General features: G+C 38.3%; 1 protein-coding gene across 1 annotated transcript; it reads right to left on the reverse strand.

Moving 5' to 3' along the window:
• Positions 1-1,005: 1,005 nt before the first annotated feature.
• LOC143289811 (cyclin-dependent kinase 9-like) lies at positions 1,006-17,162 on the reverse strand. Its single transcript, XM_076598972.1, has 6 exons — positions 16,800-17,162; positions 13,968-14,049; positions 12,704-12,794; positions 9,359-9,628; positions 8,811-9,025; positions 1,006-6,991 (listed from the first exon to the last, which is right to left on the reverse strand). Exons 1-6 carry the CDS (start codon positions 16,934-16,936, stop codon positions 6,617-6,619), a joined length of 1,170 nt encoding a protein of 389 aa, XP_076455087.1. The 5' UTR covers positions 16,937-17,162; the 3' UTR covers positions 1,006-6,616.

Raw genomic sequence — 17,162 nt, forward strand, 5'->3', positions numbered from 1 at the left:
GAAAGGGGAATGGATTGGGAAGGCAGAAAAAGAAGACAACAGTGAAGGAAGGTAAAAGGCAGAAATAAAGTGAGCAATAGAAAGGAGGAAATTTCTATCAAATTTTCCAGAAAGTGGGGATGCAAGTAACTACACTGGAAGACCCCTGGCATTCCACAGGTATGTGCATGTATGTGTGTGTGTGTTTTCTTTTGTTCTTTAGTTTTGCAAATAGTAAAGAGTGGTAACTCTCTCCATTCACAAGGTACACAACTTCAAGTCAGTGCTGCCGATTCAGCTGGCACACAGGTAAATAAAAGGTACATTGGAACAAACCCAGACACCAGCACCTCAATGAAAACTAGCATGAATGTATTCAATGCACATACTGTAATGTGTGTGTGTGTGGAGGGAGAGGGCAGATGCAAGCACTGAACAATGGCAACTGCATCCTAACAGCCAAGAAAGAAAGGGGATGGGTGTGGGGGCATGGCTTTTACTTTATCTCAGCCAGAGACAAGTGCAACAGAAGAGAAGCAGTATTGGTAGCACAACTTTTGATTAGAGACAGACAACAGTGACTCAATAAAAATGTGCACACATGATGTTGTTTTATCAGACTGAACCTGAACAGTAATACAAATGGGACATTACAAAGAAAAGAAAAGCAAAGAAACAAACAGGCTGGGACAAAATAGCCACAGTAGAGAGAGTGTGTCTGTTGTGTTGGGAATACAGCTTTAATGCTTACAAACACTCTTATTTATTTCCAGTTATTTTTTGTGCATTTACAATCAGTCAGAGAGCAGGCAAGTATGAATGTATTAAATCTGTACACATTAAGTCATTTTAACCATGCAAGCAAGCGACAACAAAAAATCAAAAGCACTGAGTAAAAAGAAATTGGAAAGGGTGGTGTGTGGGTCATGCCATTAAAAACAACAAAAAGGTAATGCCATTAAAACTGCAATCATCATTTCAAAATTAAAAACAACAACAACAAAAAACAACTAACACACACTCTAATTTCAGTTCACAATATTTTATTTCTTGAAACTTGCAAAGCAACAAAGCAATCATAAAAAAAAAACAATAATCAGCAGACACAAGTCACTTTCACAGGCCATCTGAGGAGTTCAAGATTCTTTGGGTCAGATCCATTAATGTCACCCCCAAAAAGTCTAAAATGGCATACATCACCACAAAGGTCCACTTAAAGCCAGTATGTATCAATGACAGAATATCCTGAATCACATCAACACTTTTTCATATTTTTTCAAACATTTTGCTCCCTACACATAGAAACACAGGAGCCAATACACATTAAGTAGTTTCAAATGATGAAAGAAATGATAAGAAAGAAAGAAAAGAAAAAATACAATGTGTTTGCAACATGCAAGTGACTGCACCATATATCTCGGAGATCGCTGTTTAACTTTTTTCACCCCTGCGGCATGGTTTTCCAGTTTACAGGAACTTTGCCCTTCATTCCTAGAACCTTGAAAACCATGCAGCAGAGAATCCCCCCCTTTCCTTCCTACAGCATGGAAGATCAGTTCTCGTGGTAACATCTGTTGAACTTCGCACAAGTCGCATCATCAGCGCTCATTATCTGTCCTTGACTGGGTAACTAGCTGGGCAGTATTTATCAGTGGAATGGATACCAGACACCCCCCTCCCCTTCCGTAGACGTGGGAAAGAGGCTGCCATGATATTCTTGTTGATGTGCTGTGTAGACATGGCACTGCCGACTGAACACACGTGCACAAAAAATGGAATGTGCAGAAAATTCAGATTCTGACCAGTTTTCTGATGACAAGTTTTACAATGTTTTATCACATAATGATTTTGATTTGTTACAACCGAATGAATAGGAGAAAGCCCAATTAGCTTCTGCAACAGAGGCACACACAGTGGGTGACGAAAAGTTCAAAAAGTGGGTGACGAAAAGTTCAAAAAGTGTTTATGTGCAGGAACTGTGTAAATAATGCTCTGATTCTGGCTCAGTGACTGGTTGTGTAGTAAAAGATGTACATAATATTCTCTTTGAGACAAATTTCAAATCATTCTAGTGGTAAGGACAATAGCAGTGACAATTGTGACAGTTTTTCATGGATATGACAAGTTGTTGCAAAGGTGTTTCTGTCATCTGTGCTTCTGTAAATTTATTATTGTAATTGAAATAAATACCCAAATACTTGAAACCAAACATAATTTCAATGTTCCTTCCATTTTAGAATTTTGGAATATTTTGTATTTTACCCATTGAAAAAATGACAATTTCATTTTAGCTACATGAATTCAAATATCCTAATTTTCACAATAAACAAACATTGCACTAAATGCATTTTGTATTTGCTCTGGTGTTTCTGCACACACCATAGTATCATCTGCATATAACAACAGAAACATTTTAAGCATTACATCCTGATTTTATTCTCCCCAACCAAGCTCTGTAGCTTCACATTTAACTCTCTCCATATGAACGGTGAAAGAGATGACGTTAACAGCGTTTCACCCCAATTACCACCATCAAAATATTGCAAGTGGAAGGCTCTTATACTGAAGAAGTGAATGTTGACAAAGAATACCACAATTCTGATGATGGAAGCTAAAGGTTGGGTCATTCAGACACCCACTGGACATCCGAGGAGAAAAGAGGACTGGCCATACTGAGTGAGTTAAGACTAGAAAGATCACTCATTCTCTCAGGTATACATGACTGTAAATTATTTAGGTTATCCACAAAAAGCAGTGTTGACAGATTTTCAGAATGGTGGACACCTTTGTAGCATTGAAAACATTCAGAGAACTGGTTCTCTAGTTTAACATATGATACTTAAAATATTGCAAAGGAATGGAACTTTACTCCTTTTTCCAATTTTTTCCCCCTCCTGATTGCTTTGCATTATGTCTGCATTATGTGTAGCAATGTTTAGATGTTTTGACTGCTTTTCTATCTTCTTTCCTTTTTGATTGGTAACTGCTTACATGATGGGTTATCCCGTCATACTGTAGTTGCAGCCAGACTGCCTACATGATGAGCAATCCCATCATCATACTTTCCTGAATTTTCCTTCAGACAGAGAGAAGAGTAATGCCATAACTGTTGTCCAGTCTGTAAGAAGACTATTTCAATCACGAGTAAACGTGAACACAGTACTAATATGATATAGGGTGTGATGTGTAGCTCAAAGCGTTAACCAACTGCCAGCCAAATCAGCAGCTGAACACACACATGGCTGACAACACCAGCCTCACTGGTTGTCTTCAGGCAAGCAATGTGTGAATGATGATATTGCAGACACTCACTGGTCTAAGTCACCAACTGGTATGAGTCTGACACACGCAGCAGCCTATCACAAACCTGTAAATGATTACATGGTTATCTGTAACATGGGAAGTGTGGTCAAGTAAGTGGCCACAGGACAGGAAAAAGGTAAGTGCCACAAGAACATCAAAGCTGAAACTAGTGAAAGGAATGCAAAAGAGAGGAAGTCAAGGGAGGGAGAGGAGGAAGAGGAGGAATTAAGAACTTTGATGATAGCACACAGTTTGGAATTATTCCATAATATGTGGTACTGATATATATGATTGCTATTTTAGTTAGTCAAAATACCTAACCCCTTGCAAACTGGAACTTCACTTGGTGGGTTTTCTTAGTACGCTTGTGCTGTTAATTTTGTTTTATTGTTGTTGTAGAAAAATTCATGATATGTCTATATTTTATGTATAGACATATTTTATGTATCAGGAAACATAAAATTACAATGCAAAAATATACTTAGTTGTTCAATCTGTTCAAAATTTCAGTTCTTTCAACAGAAAAGCTCAATTTCCTTTCAGAAAAAATAAAAATGGTTTATGAACTCTTGAAAATGTAGCAAGTAGAAAGATCTGTTAATTTAATACCCATTTTCACTGGACATTAACATAACAAGTTAGTTGGGGACAAAATATAAAACTTCCTCCCTTCTTATGCTATCATACAGTGATATGATGAAAGTATCCAATTTTTTTTTGTTCGAAATTTGCACAATGATGATTTGTAAATGAATCCAGGAAAGCACAGTTTGAAACAGATTTGATTCTGAATGTTATATAGCCATGATAGGGCCTTCGTCTAATTTTGTTGTCTGCCTTGTGACTGAGACTAAACTGGGTCAGACACCATTGTTGACACGCACTGTTCACGTGAACCAGTCACTGCGAACATACCTCTCCTGCTCGCAAACACAGCAACGCACACTACATTTACTGGCTGCTGTGGAGAGTGGAAAGGTCAGTTAAGATATTCTTAGTCCATACATCAATATGGAAATGAGGTGCTCTCCAAAAATTCAAAATTATCTAAGGCCCCCAACAGTGTCCTTCGTCTGAAATGGTTGTGAACAGTTTCAGTTTCAGTTGCTCAAGGAGGCATCACTGCGTTCGGACAAACCATATACGCTACACCACATCTGCCAAGCAGATGCCTGACCAGCAGCGTAACCCAACGCGCTTAGTCAGGCCTTGCATGTGAACAGCAGGAACCCAATCGAGGCCTTTCGTCCAGAGTGAGTTAACTCACTCGGGACAAGTTTTCCCCCTTGCTTTTCCCCACAGACGGCCCATTTGTAAGGGTTTGGAAAAAAATTACAAAAAATACAAAATACTGTGTAAGAAAATGAAACTTTCAGAACTGGTTTATTACGTGTTGAGCTAGTACATATAAAATAATCAATTTTCTCATCTTATTTTTACAGTTTTGCCATATGTAGAAAATACTGCCAATTTTTCACCCCCAATCACCATACCCATGCTCGCTTTCTGCATTAAATTCGCTTTCTTCTTCGTCATCATCCACCTCTTCAATGTCCGACACTTCAGTTTGTAGCATTTCAAGCACTTCAGCAACCCTAAAACATTGCCGTCGCTGCCTTGTTCGCTTCACAACATTCTGAGAAGAGCCCGCTTTGCTAACTGGTTGGTACGTGAGCAGACGACCGGTCAGTGACTTTGTCAGCGTGTGTGCGAGACAGGCCACACATGCCGGGCTGACCAATCACACTGTTCGATTGTGGAGTGACCCAGAATAGCGCACTCTGCTTGGCTAATCACAAAATCACGTGTACAGCGCGTGATGGATTTTTACTTTCGAAGAATGCTATTCCATTCCTTCGTCCGAATCCGAATACGTTTTGTGTAGGAATGCGTGAGCATTCCTTCATCCGGAGAGAGTTAACAAGCACCAAATTCAAACTTAGCATCTTTGAACACAATGTGGATATGGAAGCTGAATACCAGTAGTGAAAATAGTGAAAATTTGATGAATTCTAGCATGTAAAGCAAGAGAACAGTGATAGCCTTCATTAAATCAGATTATATTTACCCTAGCTTTGAACATCTAAAAAAAAAAAAATAATAAATTTCAGTACTTCCCCAGACCGTGTTAAAAATTACTTAACTTTCGATAACTGGAAATCTTCATTCTCCCTAAACTTACCTAAATGTATGAACCTTGTTTTCTTGCATGTGGACACAAATTATTAGCATCTTAACTCACATGATTGAAAAAAATGAAACAACATAATAATGAAACATTTTCTACCATGAAATATTTTTTACCTACTGTTAATAATGATGGAGAATGTGAAATAAAATGCTTGTAAGGAAAGTAATCAGAAAAGGGAAAGAGAAGTAACAGTGTAACAGCTGATCAGGATCAAATAAAAAAAAAAGAAATAAAATAAAAAGCAGGAACAGCTTAACTGTGGTGTAGGGTCTCATCTAGTATGCGGCCTCATAGTGACCTAACATCATTAATTCCTTGTGGACTGCCAACGCTGGGACTGTGACAAACCAACCTAGGTGCAGCTGTGTATGGGGGCCACCGAATAACTACTTAAGTGATGTGAGAGTAATTCCCCTGAAACAGTGAAGATGATGGGACAGCAAAAAAACAACAACAAAAAAACAACAACAAAAAAACCATGGATTGTTCAATAACATCAATTATATAATACATATATTTACCATTATCATTACCTTACAGTCAACTGAGCAAGGACAAGGGAACAGTCAGCTTGCATAAACAAAAAGAGAGAAAAGCTAAGCAATCCATCAACACAACCATTCAGCAGATTCCTGACAAAATGTCTGCACATGTCAACCACAAATTCATCCAAAGTAATTTCATAACTATCTACAGACATCAACAGTTACAGTATACAAAACTATCCACACAAAAAATGCAGGCAGCTATATGTGGTGTTTCACCCAGTATTTATTTTAAAGACTCAGTAAGTAGGTGGGAATGAAGTCTGGGGTGTTAAACAGCATGTCAATATCAGCCTGTACCTGTACATATCTGACCTGTACCTTGACTGCAAAGTATTGTCACTATCCTGAAAGAATGCACACAAAGTGACATGACAGTTTCCATTTGGTAGTGTCATTACCACTGACAGTGACACCAGCACCAGCTCAGGAAGTTTGCACATAACAATGAACACAGACTGCTACAGAGTGTGATGTTACATCTTGCTAGGGTCACAGTGGTGAGTCATGGGGCTCTGAGAGGGATAGGAGGAGAGCAGGGGGCTTGCAGGGGGAGGGGGAAGGAATGAGCATGAAGGCAATAGTCTCCACCAGACAATTAATATGTGCGTTCAAAATGCTGGTCAGGGTTAGGAGGCTTGTTAGCAGGGGGGTGAGGAGCATAGCGTGAAGCTTGGTGCTGGTGTTGAGCTGGTCTGCGAGGAGGAGCCAGGTATTCAAACATGGATGTCCCCAGACGAGAAAGAATGTTGGTCAGTGGCATGGGCTCTGGATCCACCCAGAAAAAGTCATGGTTTAAGGCTTCGTCCGAGTTTATTCTCTTTGAAGGGTCTAAGGCCAAGAGACGATCAAGGAGGTCCAGCGCGTTTGGATCTTTGATGTAGTAGCGAAGCCGATCTTTGACTTTTCTCTTGTTTCCCTGAGGGAGTTCCAAAGAGTTGTACAGATCCAGTCGATCCACTCCAGGCCAAGTCTGTTATAACAATGTAAACATGGTCAATAAAACAGCAGTTAACAGACAGACATTATACATCACTGAAACAATGATAGACGGCATAACATCACTGAAACAATGACAGACAGACATCACATCACTGAAACAATGACAGATATAATACATCACAGAAACAATGACAGACAGACACAATATATCACTGAAACAATGACAGATATCATCACATAACTGAAAGTGAAACAATGACAGACATCATCACATGACTGAAACAATGACTGATAATACATCACTGAAACAATGACAGACAGACATAATACATCACTGAAACAATGATAGACAGACATAGTACATCACTGAAACGATAATAGACAGACATATATATATATATATATATATATATATATATATATATATATATATATATATATATATATATATATATATATATTGCATCACTGAAACAATGACAGACACCATCACATCACTGAAAATATGACAGACATCACATCACTGAAACAATGAGACACCACCACATCACTGAAACAATGACAGACATCATCACATCACTGAAACAATTACAGACAGACATAATACATCACTGAAACAATGACAGACTGGAGACATCATCACATCACTGAAACAATGACAGACATCATCACATCACTATATAACACACATTAACTGCAGTCATGAAGATTATTGCTCATGGAGAACCCCAGGGTTTGGTGCTGGGGCTGGCACATTATACTTTGTACAGAGATGCCAACCCCTGTCAAGCATTTGTAGGAACAATCAGGAAATCTGGTAGGAACATTTTGAATTTGGTAGGAACACTTGGACATTTGGCGAAACTTCTGTTCCCACCGCTGCTTCTATTCAGCTGACACACCTGTAGCACTGTGTCGCTTCCCTGGACTTTGTTCATCTTGTTTCTCACAATCGTAATCAATAGCTGACATCTCTGTTTCAAGCCACTTGTTCCTTCCTTGCACTCCACTGATTAACCCACCGGGCACTGACACTGTTTGACCGAGAAGCAACTTGATTCAGCCATGTTCTCTCTTGTTCAGGCAAATGATTAAGCTGACTGGTTCACTCAATGCTGTTTCAATATAAACATGTACACGATTAGCTGAGCATCATCTCGTGAGACCAAGGTTAGTAGTGACATCTGCCGTGCAGCTTTTCTCAGAAATTCAGAAAATTGCCAGCATTCCTTTGTATCTTTCAAAGATTACTACAGTTAGATTTGTCTTCACCACTATTATCTCGCACCTGAATTACTGCAATTCAGTACTTGTGGGTCTTCCAGCTGATCAGATCAGTCATTTGCTGAAAGTTAGAACAGTGCAGCTAAACTTGTAACGCCAAAATCTAAGCAAGAACATGTGACACCTTTGCTCAAAGAGCTGCACTGGCATCCAGTTAAATTCCACAACCAGTTCAAAATTGCCACACTTGCGTACCATTTTTTGATGGCACACTCTCTTCTTCACTAATTATTTATCAGTCTCTCCAGTCGCTTCAACCTTCAGCTGAAAGTTAACTTTGGGTGCCAAGCACTGACATCAAAACCTTCGGTCACCAATCATTTTGTTTCTCAGCCCCAACTGTCTGGGTGGGACTCACTGTGCGCTGACCTGTGAAAGGCCCCTTCCCTTGATTCTCCAGTCCCAACTGAAAACATATCTTTTTTGTCTGGCATTTGACAGTTAGTCTAATTTGCTGTTATTCTGACAAATATCTTAAAAACATAGGATTTTTTTTCCTCTGTAGTAGTTTAGGGTGCCTAAACTTGGAAACTATTTTATATAAAAAAACCCACAAAAACACTTACCTCTGGCGTTATTGAGCCACAAAGCTGTGTGATCAATGTTAGTTGGTTCTGTTCTGTAGTGCCCTGCATGATGGGATTGCGGGTCCACATTTCCGCCATGATGCAGCCCGCCCCCCACTGGTCAATGGCAGTGCTATAATTACGGTCGCCAAGCAACAACTCTGGGGGTCTGTACCACAATGTCACTACACGATTTGTGTAGCGATTGGGCTGACCTGAGAAAACAATGTCAACCATAAATGTTATGTTTGAAATGGCACAGTTCTAATTTTTGACATATTTTCAATGAATTTAGACCATATAACCAAACTGAATACTATGTCACAGTATGTGTATGCATGCATGTTCTTGAACAGGTGGATGCAAGTGTATAGGTCAAAAGATAAACACAAGACAACTAATTATTTGTATATTTTTGTGTGAACATTTTCTGAAAACATGGGATATTGACTACATACATTAGGTGTACTGTAACCTAAGAAACCAGTTGTGATTTTATGATGGAAAACAGGAAAAAACAGAAGAGACCAAAAAAATAAAACACTCACGAACACTGATGCTAAAAGCCCGAGCCAGGCCAAAGTCGGCCAGTTTGAGAACCCCTTGCTTTGTGATCAGTATGTTGGCCGCCTTCATGTCTCTGTGAAGGATCTTGTTGCGGTGGATATAGTATAGCCCATTCATCAGCTGCTTCATCACTTCCTTGATTTCTGACAGGTTGAACACCACCGTCATGTTGCTGAGGAGGCCTGCCAGGTCATGCTCACAGAACTCGAACACCAGGTAGAACATGCTCTTGAACCGGTTCTGACTAGTTGCTGTCAACCCACAAACAAACAGGATGTATAAAACATACTTTTGTGAACACTGATGTTTACCGGTTTTGCACTGGACATTTTTTATGCATAGAGATTTTGTACTTGTTGAATATTCTCTTTGTGGGTGGGTGGGATTGGGAGTTGGTGAAGGGTAATACATGTTAACATGCTGTTATTTTATTTACGTATTTTTTTTTTTTTTTTTTTTTTTATACATTAGCATTTTGTTGTTATTATCGCTGTTTTAAACACATTACCATGCTGTACTAAAGGTAGTACTGTTCGTTTTTGTACAAATTAAAATTCAATTTTGTATTTTGTACAAATCAACAGTTTGTATTTTGTACTATTCTTTTTATAGACATTAATATATATATATATATATATATATATATATATATTGTACATTTCTTTTCTTAAAATTCAAGATAGATTTCTCATATATCCATTTTGTTTATGACTAGAGAGCACAATTTTGTTTTCTTCCTTTATCTTTTTTATTTTATTTTTATTTTTTTGTGCTCATGCTTGTGTTTACCCACAGCATGAGCTAGAGAGAGAGAGAGAGAGAGAGAGAGAGAGAGTGTGTGTATATGTGTGTGTGTGTGTGTGTGTGTGTGTGTGTTGAGAGAGAGACTTGGAAGTTGGATTTGAAAAAAAAAACAACAAAAACAGTGCGTGTGTGCCATCATCTTTATCTCTTTCTCTCTCTTTGCCCCCCTCCCTCCTGTCAGTTTTTGTCGCAGTTAACATTTTACAGATGAGTAACCAATCTCTCTCTCTCTCTCTTGCCCAGTTGTTTGTATACATTAAAAACAAGGTAATTTTCAGCCACAATGGAATTGTCAACTTAATTTGAGAAACTCGGAAGGTGTTCAATAGATAACAAGTGTCTACAGGTGGTAGGCAGCAAGATGGCGGCTTGCTGGCGCATAGCCGGCCTCCCTTTTCACCTTACTATTGAGCTCAATGGCCCAATCCCCCATCCTGTATCCCTCTCTGAGAGACAGACAGACACAGAGAGGGAGAGAGAGAGAGAAAGAGAGAGAGAGAGAGAGAGAAAGAGAGAGAGAAAATGAGACAGACAAGACAAATTCCTTATTATCGAGGATAGTACTTAATAGATAAGTACTGGCGCGCTTTTTTTCATCCAGTCCCCACCCTGAAACAGGGTCTACACTACACAAAACTACATTATATATGTCATTGCATGCACTACACAATGCTATGTAAGGTCATAGAATGCGAATACTACACTACATAATGGCATAATAACGTTTCCATTTTCTCTAGCGTTGTCTCCCCCTATTCACCCTCCACAAATCCACACACTTTTACCCCCCACTCTCCCTCCCACAACCCCTACCCCCACGTTTTTTGTTTTTTTCCCCGTCTAATATCACTTCAAGTGGAAAGACGTTAAACTGAAGACAACACACACACACACACACACACACACACACACACACACACACACACACACACACATATAGTGATATATATATATATATATATATATATATATATATATATATATATATAAGGACTATGCGCTTATCGGTACACATACATCAATACATCAAATTGACAACGGAGCAACTGGCAACTACTGAATGAATATATAACTACATTTAATGGAAAGAAATGAAAGAACCGAAGATGCAAACAGAAGTAGCATGCATTACAAACGAATGAAATATTATGAAATAATACTTCAATTCACAACCATAAAAAAACCGGGGTACAATATAATTATGATGAGGTGGGGGAGTGGGGGGACCTGGGCAACTGTACACACCAATAGTCAATCGGTATGAACAAAGTGGACATTACACTGTCATGACAGAGAGAAAGAGAGACAGACTGACAGAGAAAGCAGACAGCTAGAGACAGACTGACAGAGAGACAAGACTTTATGAGTTTTAGTCCTACTTTAAAACCTAATTTTTCAGATACACAGAGTCTAACCTCTAATATCTTATCGTATGGCAAAATTTGCTGCTCCTGGCAAATGTATGCATCAATGTAACTTCTATATATCCAGCAGATGTAGTTACTATCTTAACTAAAAAATGAAATATTTCTGGCTTCTTTACAATTTTTTGCACCCTTCCCCAAATGCACTGTCATCAAAAATAATTAAAATGTGTGGATGATTGGGATAAATTTGCTCAAGTCTGCTTCACAGGTACACACATGATGTGTACTCATCAGAAAGCTCATGATAAATCCTGAACTTGCTGGCAACGCTCAATGAAAATAATTTCACAAGGGTACATTCTCAAAAGAGACCAACAAAAAATGCTAAATGAAACCCCAAAGAACATGTTGAAAAGGAAGAAGGAAAATATAATGGCAGGGAATTTATGAACCCTTGTCAATCAAAGGTTGGAATGAAAGAAAAGATTTCAACAGTATTTTGAAAAACAGGATCCAATTCAGAGACAGTCGAACCCAGAGAACAGCAAACTAACCAGCTCTAATAAAAGAAAATAATCTAAATGACCAAAGGGAGAGACAGACTATGTTCTATGAATGTACAGAATATATATATATATATATATTATTGTGCACATTCACATATAACTTTCTAAAAATAATTCTTTAACTATTGCCAAAGTTAGATAGATAGGTATTAATTTGCTATGTTGACAATTCTTCTGTAGGACATAACACTGATACTGACATTAAACGTAGGTGATGACATAAGTCATAAACAATACATCACAGAAAATATACTATCCTGATGAAGCTGCCTATGGGTAAAAAAAAAAAAAAAAAAAAAAAAAAAAGTAGTAAAAAGGGAGGACAATCATTTTCTTTGGGGTTTTATCTAGGATAACACACACACACAGTGACACACAACTAAAACAAATAGTGTTATTACATAGATTCCCACTGTGTGTGAACAATATATATATATATATATATATATATATATATATATATATATATATATATATATATATATGAGACAAATTACTAAGTTCTATATTTTAAAAAAAATGAAAATAATCATCTCAATGAAAGGGTGCTTTTTTTATTTGACAAAGACTCTTCTCCATACCACATTACCTTTTGAAGAACATATTTCTTTCAGTTCCACAACGTTCTCATGGCTCAAAACCTGCAAGATCTTGATTTCCCGCAGGGCTGTGATTGGAAACTGAAATGGAAAATGAAAGGAAAATAGCACAAGGTTCAGTTTGACTATAAAAAAGGTGTCCATGTCCATCCTGTAATTCAACTACATGACATTCCACGATCTCCCCTGATCAACATTTGAGAACCCTTTTGTTTTTAGTGTAAAGCTGCTACAACACACAAGACTTCTACTCCCCAGTTTATATGATTCAAAGCTGGAACAGGGAAGTCATCTTGAAAAAAGAAATCTAAATAAAAAGTCCAAAATATTTGGATTTTCCAAGTCAGAATTGAATCAAATTTTGTATAACTAGGATTGTTAAGAAAGCACAACAGCGCCTGTACTTTCTTTGGCGCCTCAAAAAGTTCAGAATTAAAAAAGAAATCATGGTTGGTTTCTACAGAGCAGTCACTGAAAGTGTGCTAACCTTCGCTATTACTGTTTGGTACGGAAACATTTCCAAAGCAGAAGCTGCAGCCCTTAACAGAATTGTAAAAACTGCCACCAAGATTACCGGGGCTATCTACCTTCTCTAGAAGACATATTATAAGCGGCTACTCAAAAAAGCAAAATCAATTAGCCAGGATGAATCACATCCATCTTTTGGGATTTTCAAGATGCTCCCCTCTGGTCGACGGTACAGAAGTATAAGGACAAAAACCAATCGCTTCCCCAATAGCTTTTCCCCCAAAGCAGTCAATGCCCTGTCTCTTGAACAAATCCAGTGTGATAAATAGAACTGTGCAACCAACAACCATCTACAGAAAGATCTAGTCATCAGCCCCATCCACATGTAATATGCAGCTTCTGTTCAAACGTGTGTGTGTGTGTGTGTGTGTGTGTGTGTGTGCAGTGCGTGCATGTGTGAGTACGCACAAGTTTTTATATTGATATGCACCTGTATGTATCCTAATTTCTACTGTATCTGTGTTTGTGTATGATTTTCGATTTATGTTCTAGTTATGTACTATCCATCCCAATATTCCTTGTGACCCCGGTACACTTGGTAATAAAGACATTAATTACACATATTTTATTTTATTCTATTCTATTCTACACACAATACACACTGTAACACACATCCACATGCACACACACATACACACACAAAGATTTGACTATGACTATGAGACAAACTGAGACTGAGAGACAGAGACTGAGACAAGCAGTCAAAGCAGATCACAATACACATACCCCTTCCTTCTCATTGTCCATAAGCACCTTCTTCAAGGCAACAACCTGTTTTGTTTTCTTACATCTTGCTTTAAACACCTCTCTGAAAAAAAAAAGTGAAAAGAAAAGATTATTTCATTCATGATCATTTGTCTTTTTGAGACAGAAGACGTCTGGCATCTGAAAATGTAATGGTCATGCCTGCTGTGAGACAGGAGGAATATATATCTTTTCTCAATTAAAGGAATGACCATTTCTAATCACTGGTTGTGAAAATTTTGTGACACATTAAAAAATTTTCAAATATATACAACAGTTGTGTGAAACAATGAGGTGGAAGAATCACACCATCATTTATCAGTATTCCCTGCAAGTGGCTACAACCCTATCAACTCATAATTCATCAGCCATTTTTTTATTTTTTTATCTATTTTGATTCCCGTCCCTCCACTCAATCACATATGCTGCAACAATGTACATTATGTAGCAATGTAATTTTGTCATTTTTGTCAATTCATGCTAACCATACAAAGCAATAAATAATATTGTCAGTATGGAACTTAGTAGACCTGTACGTGTAACAGAGCCAAGCATACAAATAATAAATAAAATTATAATAGTAATGATGGATGACTCAGCATCATTTTTGTACAGATAACAATGTCAACAGAATCAGAACTGGAGCAACTGCTGGTGTGTGAGTACTGTGACTCTCAACATAGAACTAGAAGGCAAGATTGCACCATTGGCTTAGTGCTGCAGCCTTTGGGGCAAGCTGGTTTTGGGGATCATCCTAATGCCGACTGTCCTAAAGCCCTCTTGGCTGAGAGAGTGAGAATATTTTATATAGTCTCCACTATTTATAATCAAATTCTAGCCAAGATATATCGGGGCAGCAGTTTCCTCCTAATCCTATGTGATTCTCGGGCATGACTATCAGTATCACACCCAGCTCATACTGTAGTCATAGCCATGATGACTACAAATGGGCTATTTCACTTTTTCAGGGCTGAGCTTCTCGAAGTAGTAGTGGTAGTAGTGTAGGGACTGGCAGTTTGAATGCCTAGGCCTCACAGCCTTTTTTATGTCCCCTTTGATATATGTCTCCTTTTAAAGTTTTATTTGTGGGATACACACACATTTTCATTGACTGTAGTTCATTTGTCAAAAGTCCATCAATTTTTCTTTTAGACTGATGTTCATGCCAAGATTTTTGAACATATTATTAATTTACTTTCAGATGGTAGTGCATTCCATATTTGTGCAATTCTATTAGCTAATGAATTTTTCCATTGGTTGGTATTACAGTGCTCCTTACAAATTTTCATCATTGAATTTCTTGCACTATCATAATCTGACAAAAAATATTATTTACTTTGACTTCATTATAGCAATTTAACATTTTGTAAGTTTCTGTTAAGTCTCCTCTTAGTCTTCCACCCTTTAATGAACGCAGATTTAAGTATGTAACTATTGTAACTGTAAGTCTCTATTGATAGGTCACAGAAAATTCACATTCTTTTCATAACTTAAGTTAGTTGCGTACATCACTGCCACCATGATTATGGCATTATGCGACTTGTGATGATCTAACCTAAATAACTAATAAGTATATGTTGTCTTAATTACTCCTATCATCTGTTGGCTTTATTTATTAATTTCTGTATATGTATGTCAATTGATAATTTATTATTGAAGGTCATGCCAAGGTCTTTCTCACTCTGACATTTCTCAATATCCTGTGTGTGTCTTTTAGTTCAATTACCAAATGTAATTATTTTCTGGATTCCGCCCCCCCCCCCCCCCCATATATCAGACCATTCCTGTAACGTATATAACAATTAAAAGGTAATCCTGCAGTTTAGAATACTAAACTCAGGGGGCCGTTCAAATGAAAAAATAGAGGTTGTTTTAGACTGACCTTGATGCGCTGAGTCGAATGCAACCCTCAGCTAAGCTCTACGGCCACTCCTTGTCAATGAAACAGAGACATAATAAATAGTAAACTCAGTCGGTCACTTCCCGAGCAACTATCGGCGAGCCATTTTGATTGCTGGTGACGTGGTGTTTACGTCAAAATGGCGTGCAGGTCGGGAAGGAGTACTACTTACTGTGCATTTGATCCAGTTTCGTGGCAAAAGGAGTGGTCTTAGAGCTTAGCTGAGGGTTGCATTCGACTCAGCGCATCGAAGTCAGTCTAAAACACCTTCTACTTTTTCATTTTAACGCCCCCTGAGTTTAGTATTCTAAAAGGTAATCCTGCAGTTTAGAATACTAAACTCAGGGGGCCGTTCAAATGAAAAAATAGAGGTTGTTTTAGACTGACCTTGATGCGCTGAGTCGAATGCAACCCTCAGCTAAGCTCTACGGCCACTCCTTGTCAATGAAACAGAGACATAATAAATAGTAAACTCAGTCGGTCACTTCCCGAGCAACTATCGGCGAGCCATTTTGATTGCTGGTGACGTGGTGTTTACGTCAAAATGGCGTGCAGGTCGGGAAGGAGTACTACTTACTGTGCATTTGATCCAGTTTCGTGGCAAAAGGAGTGGTCTTAGAGCTTAGCTGAGGGTTGCATTCGACTCAGCGCATCGAAGTCAGTCTAAAACACCTTCTACTTTTTCATTTTAACGGCCCCTGAGTTTAGTATTCTAAACTGCAGGATTACCCAATTAAAAGTCCTATTGTAGTGTAGTATCATATTGTGCATTACCTTAAAGTTTACTTGTTTAGTATCTGCAAATATTTTGCATGTGCTTTCTATACATTCAGGGAGGTCATTTAAAGAGCTTTGTCAAATTCTGCGTGAAGTGCCTCCTACGTCATTTGATCTGATCTAATTCCATTACTCACCCGAATGTTCCCTGCCCGATTTTCGCCAATTTTTCATACTTCAGATCTTCCTGGGCACAATACGGGAACTTCAAATCTTCAAACGGCGAGTATCTAACACGGTCACGGTCTCTGCTCTGATTCGAAGATGATGACATGTTGTTTCTTAAAAGATACACAGCCACCTCCTAAAGAGATTCGAGACAAAACCGTCTGTGTGAAACTGCGTTTGATTGCCAATTGCCAAAACTGTAAGTTCACTTCTGAGACTCGTCACTGACCACCATGTCCACCATGTTAACAGCAGCACCGAAACTGACGAGCAACCGGATATACAACTTAGAACCCGGAAGCGCAGCTTACCGAAATCTGCCCAAACTAAAT

This window comes from Babylonia areolata, chromosome 14 (genome assembly GCF_041734735.1).
Source record: "Babylonia areolata isolate BAREFJ2019XMU chromosome 14, ASM4173473v1, whole genome shotgun sequence".
Lineage (NCBI taxonomy): Eukaryota > Metazoa > Mollusca > Gastropoda > Neogastropoda > Buccinidae > Babylonia > Babylonia areolata.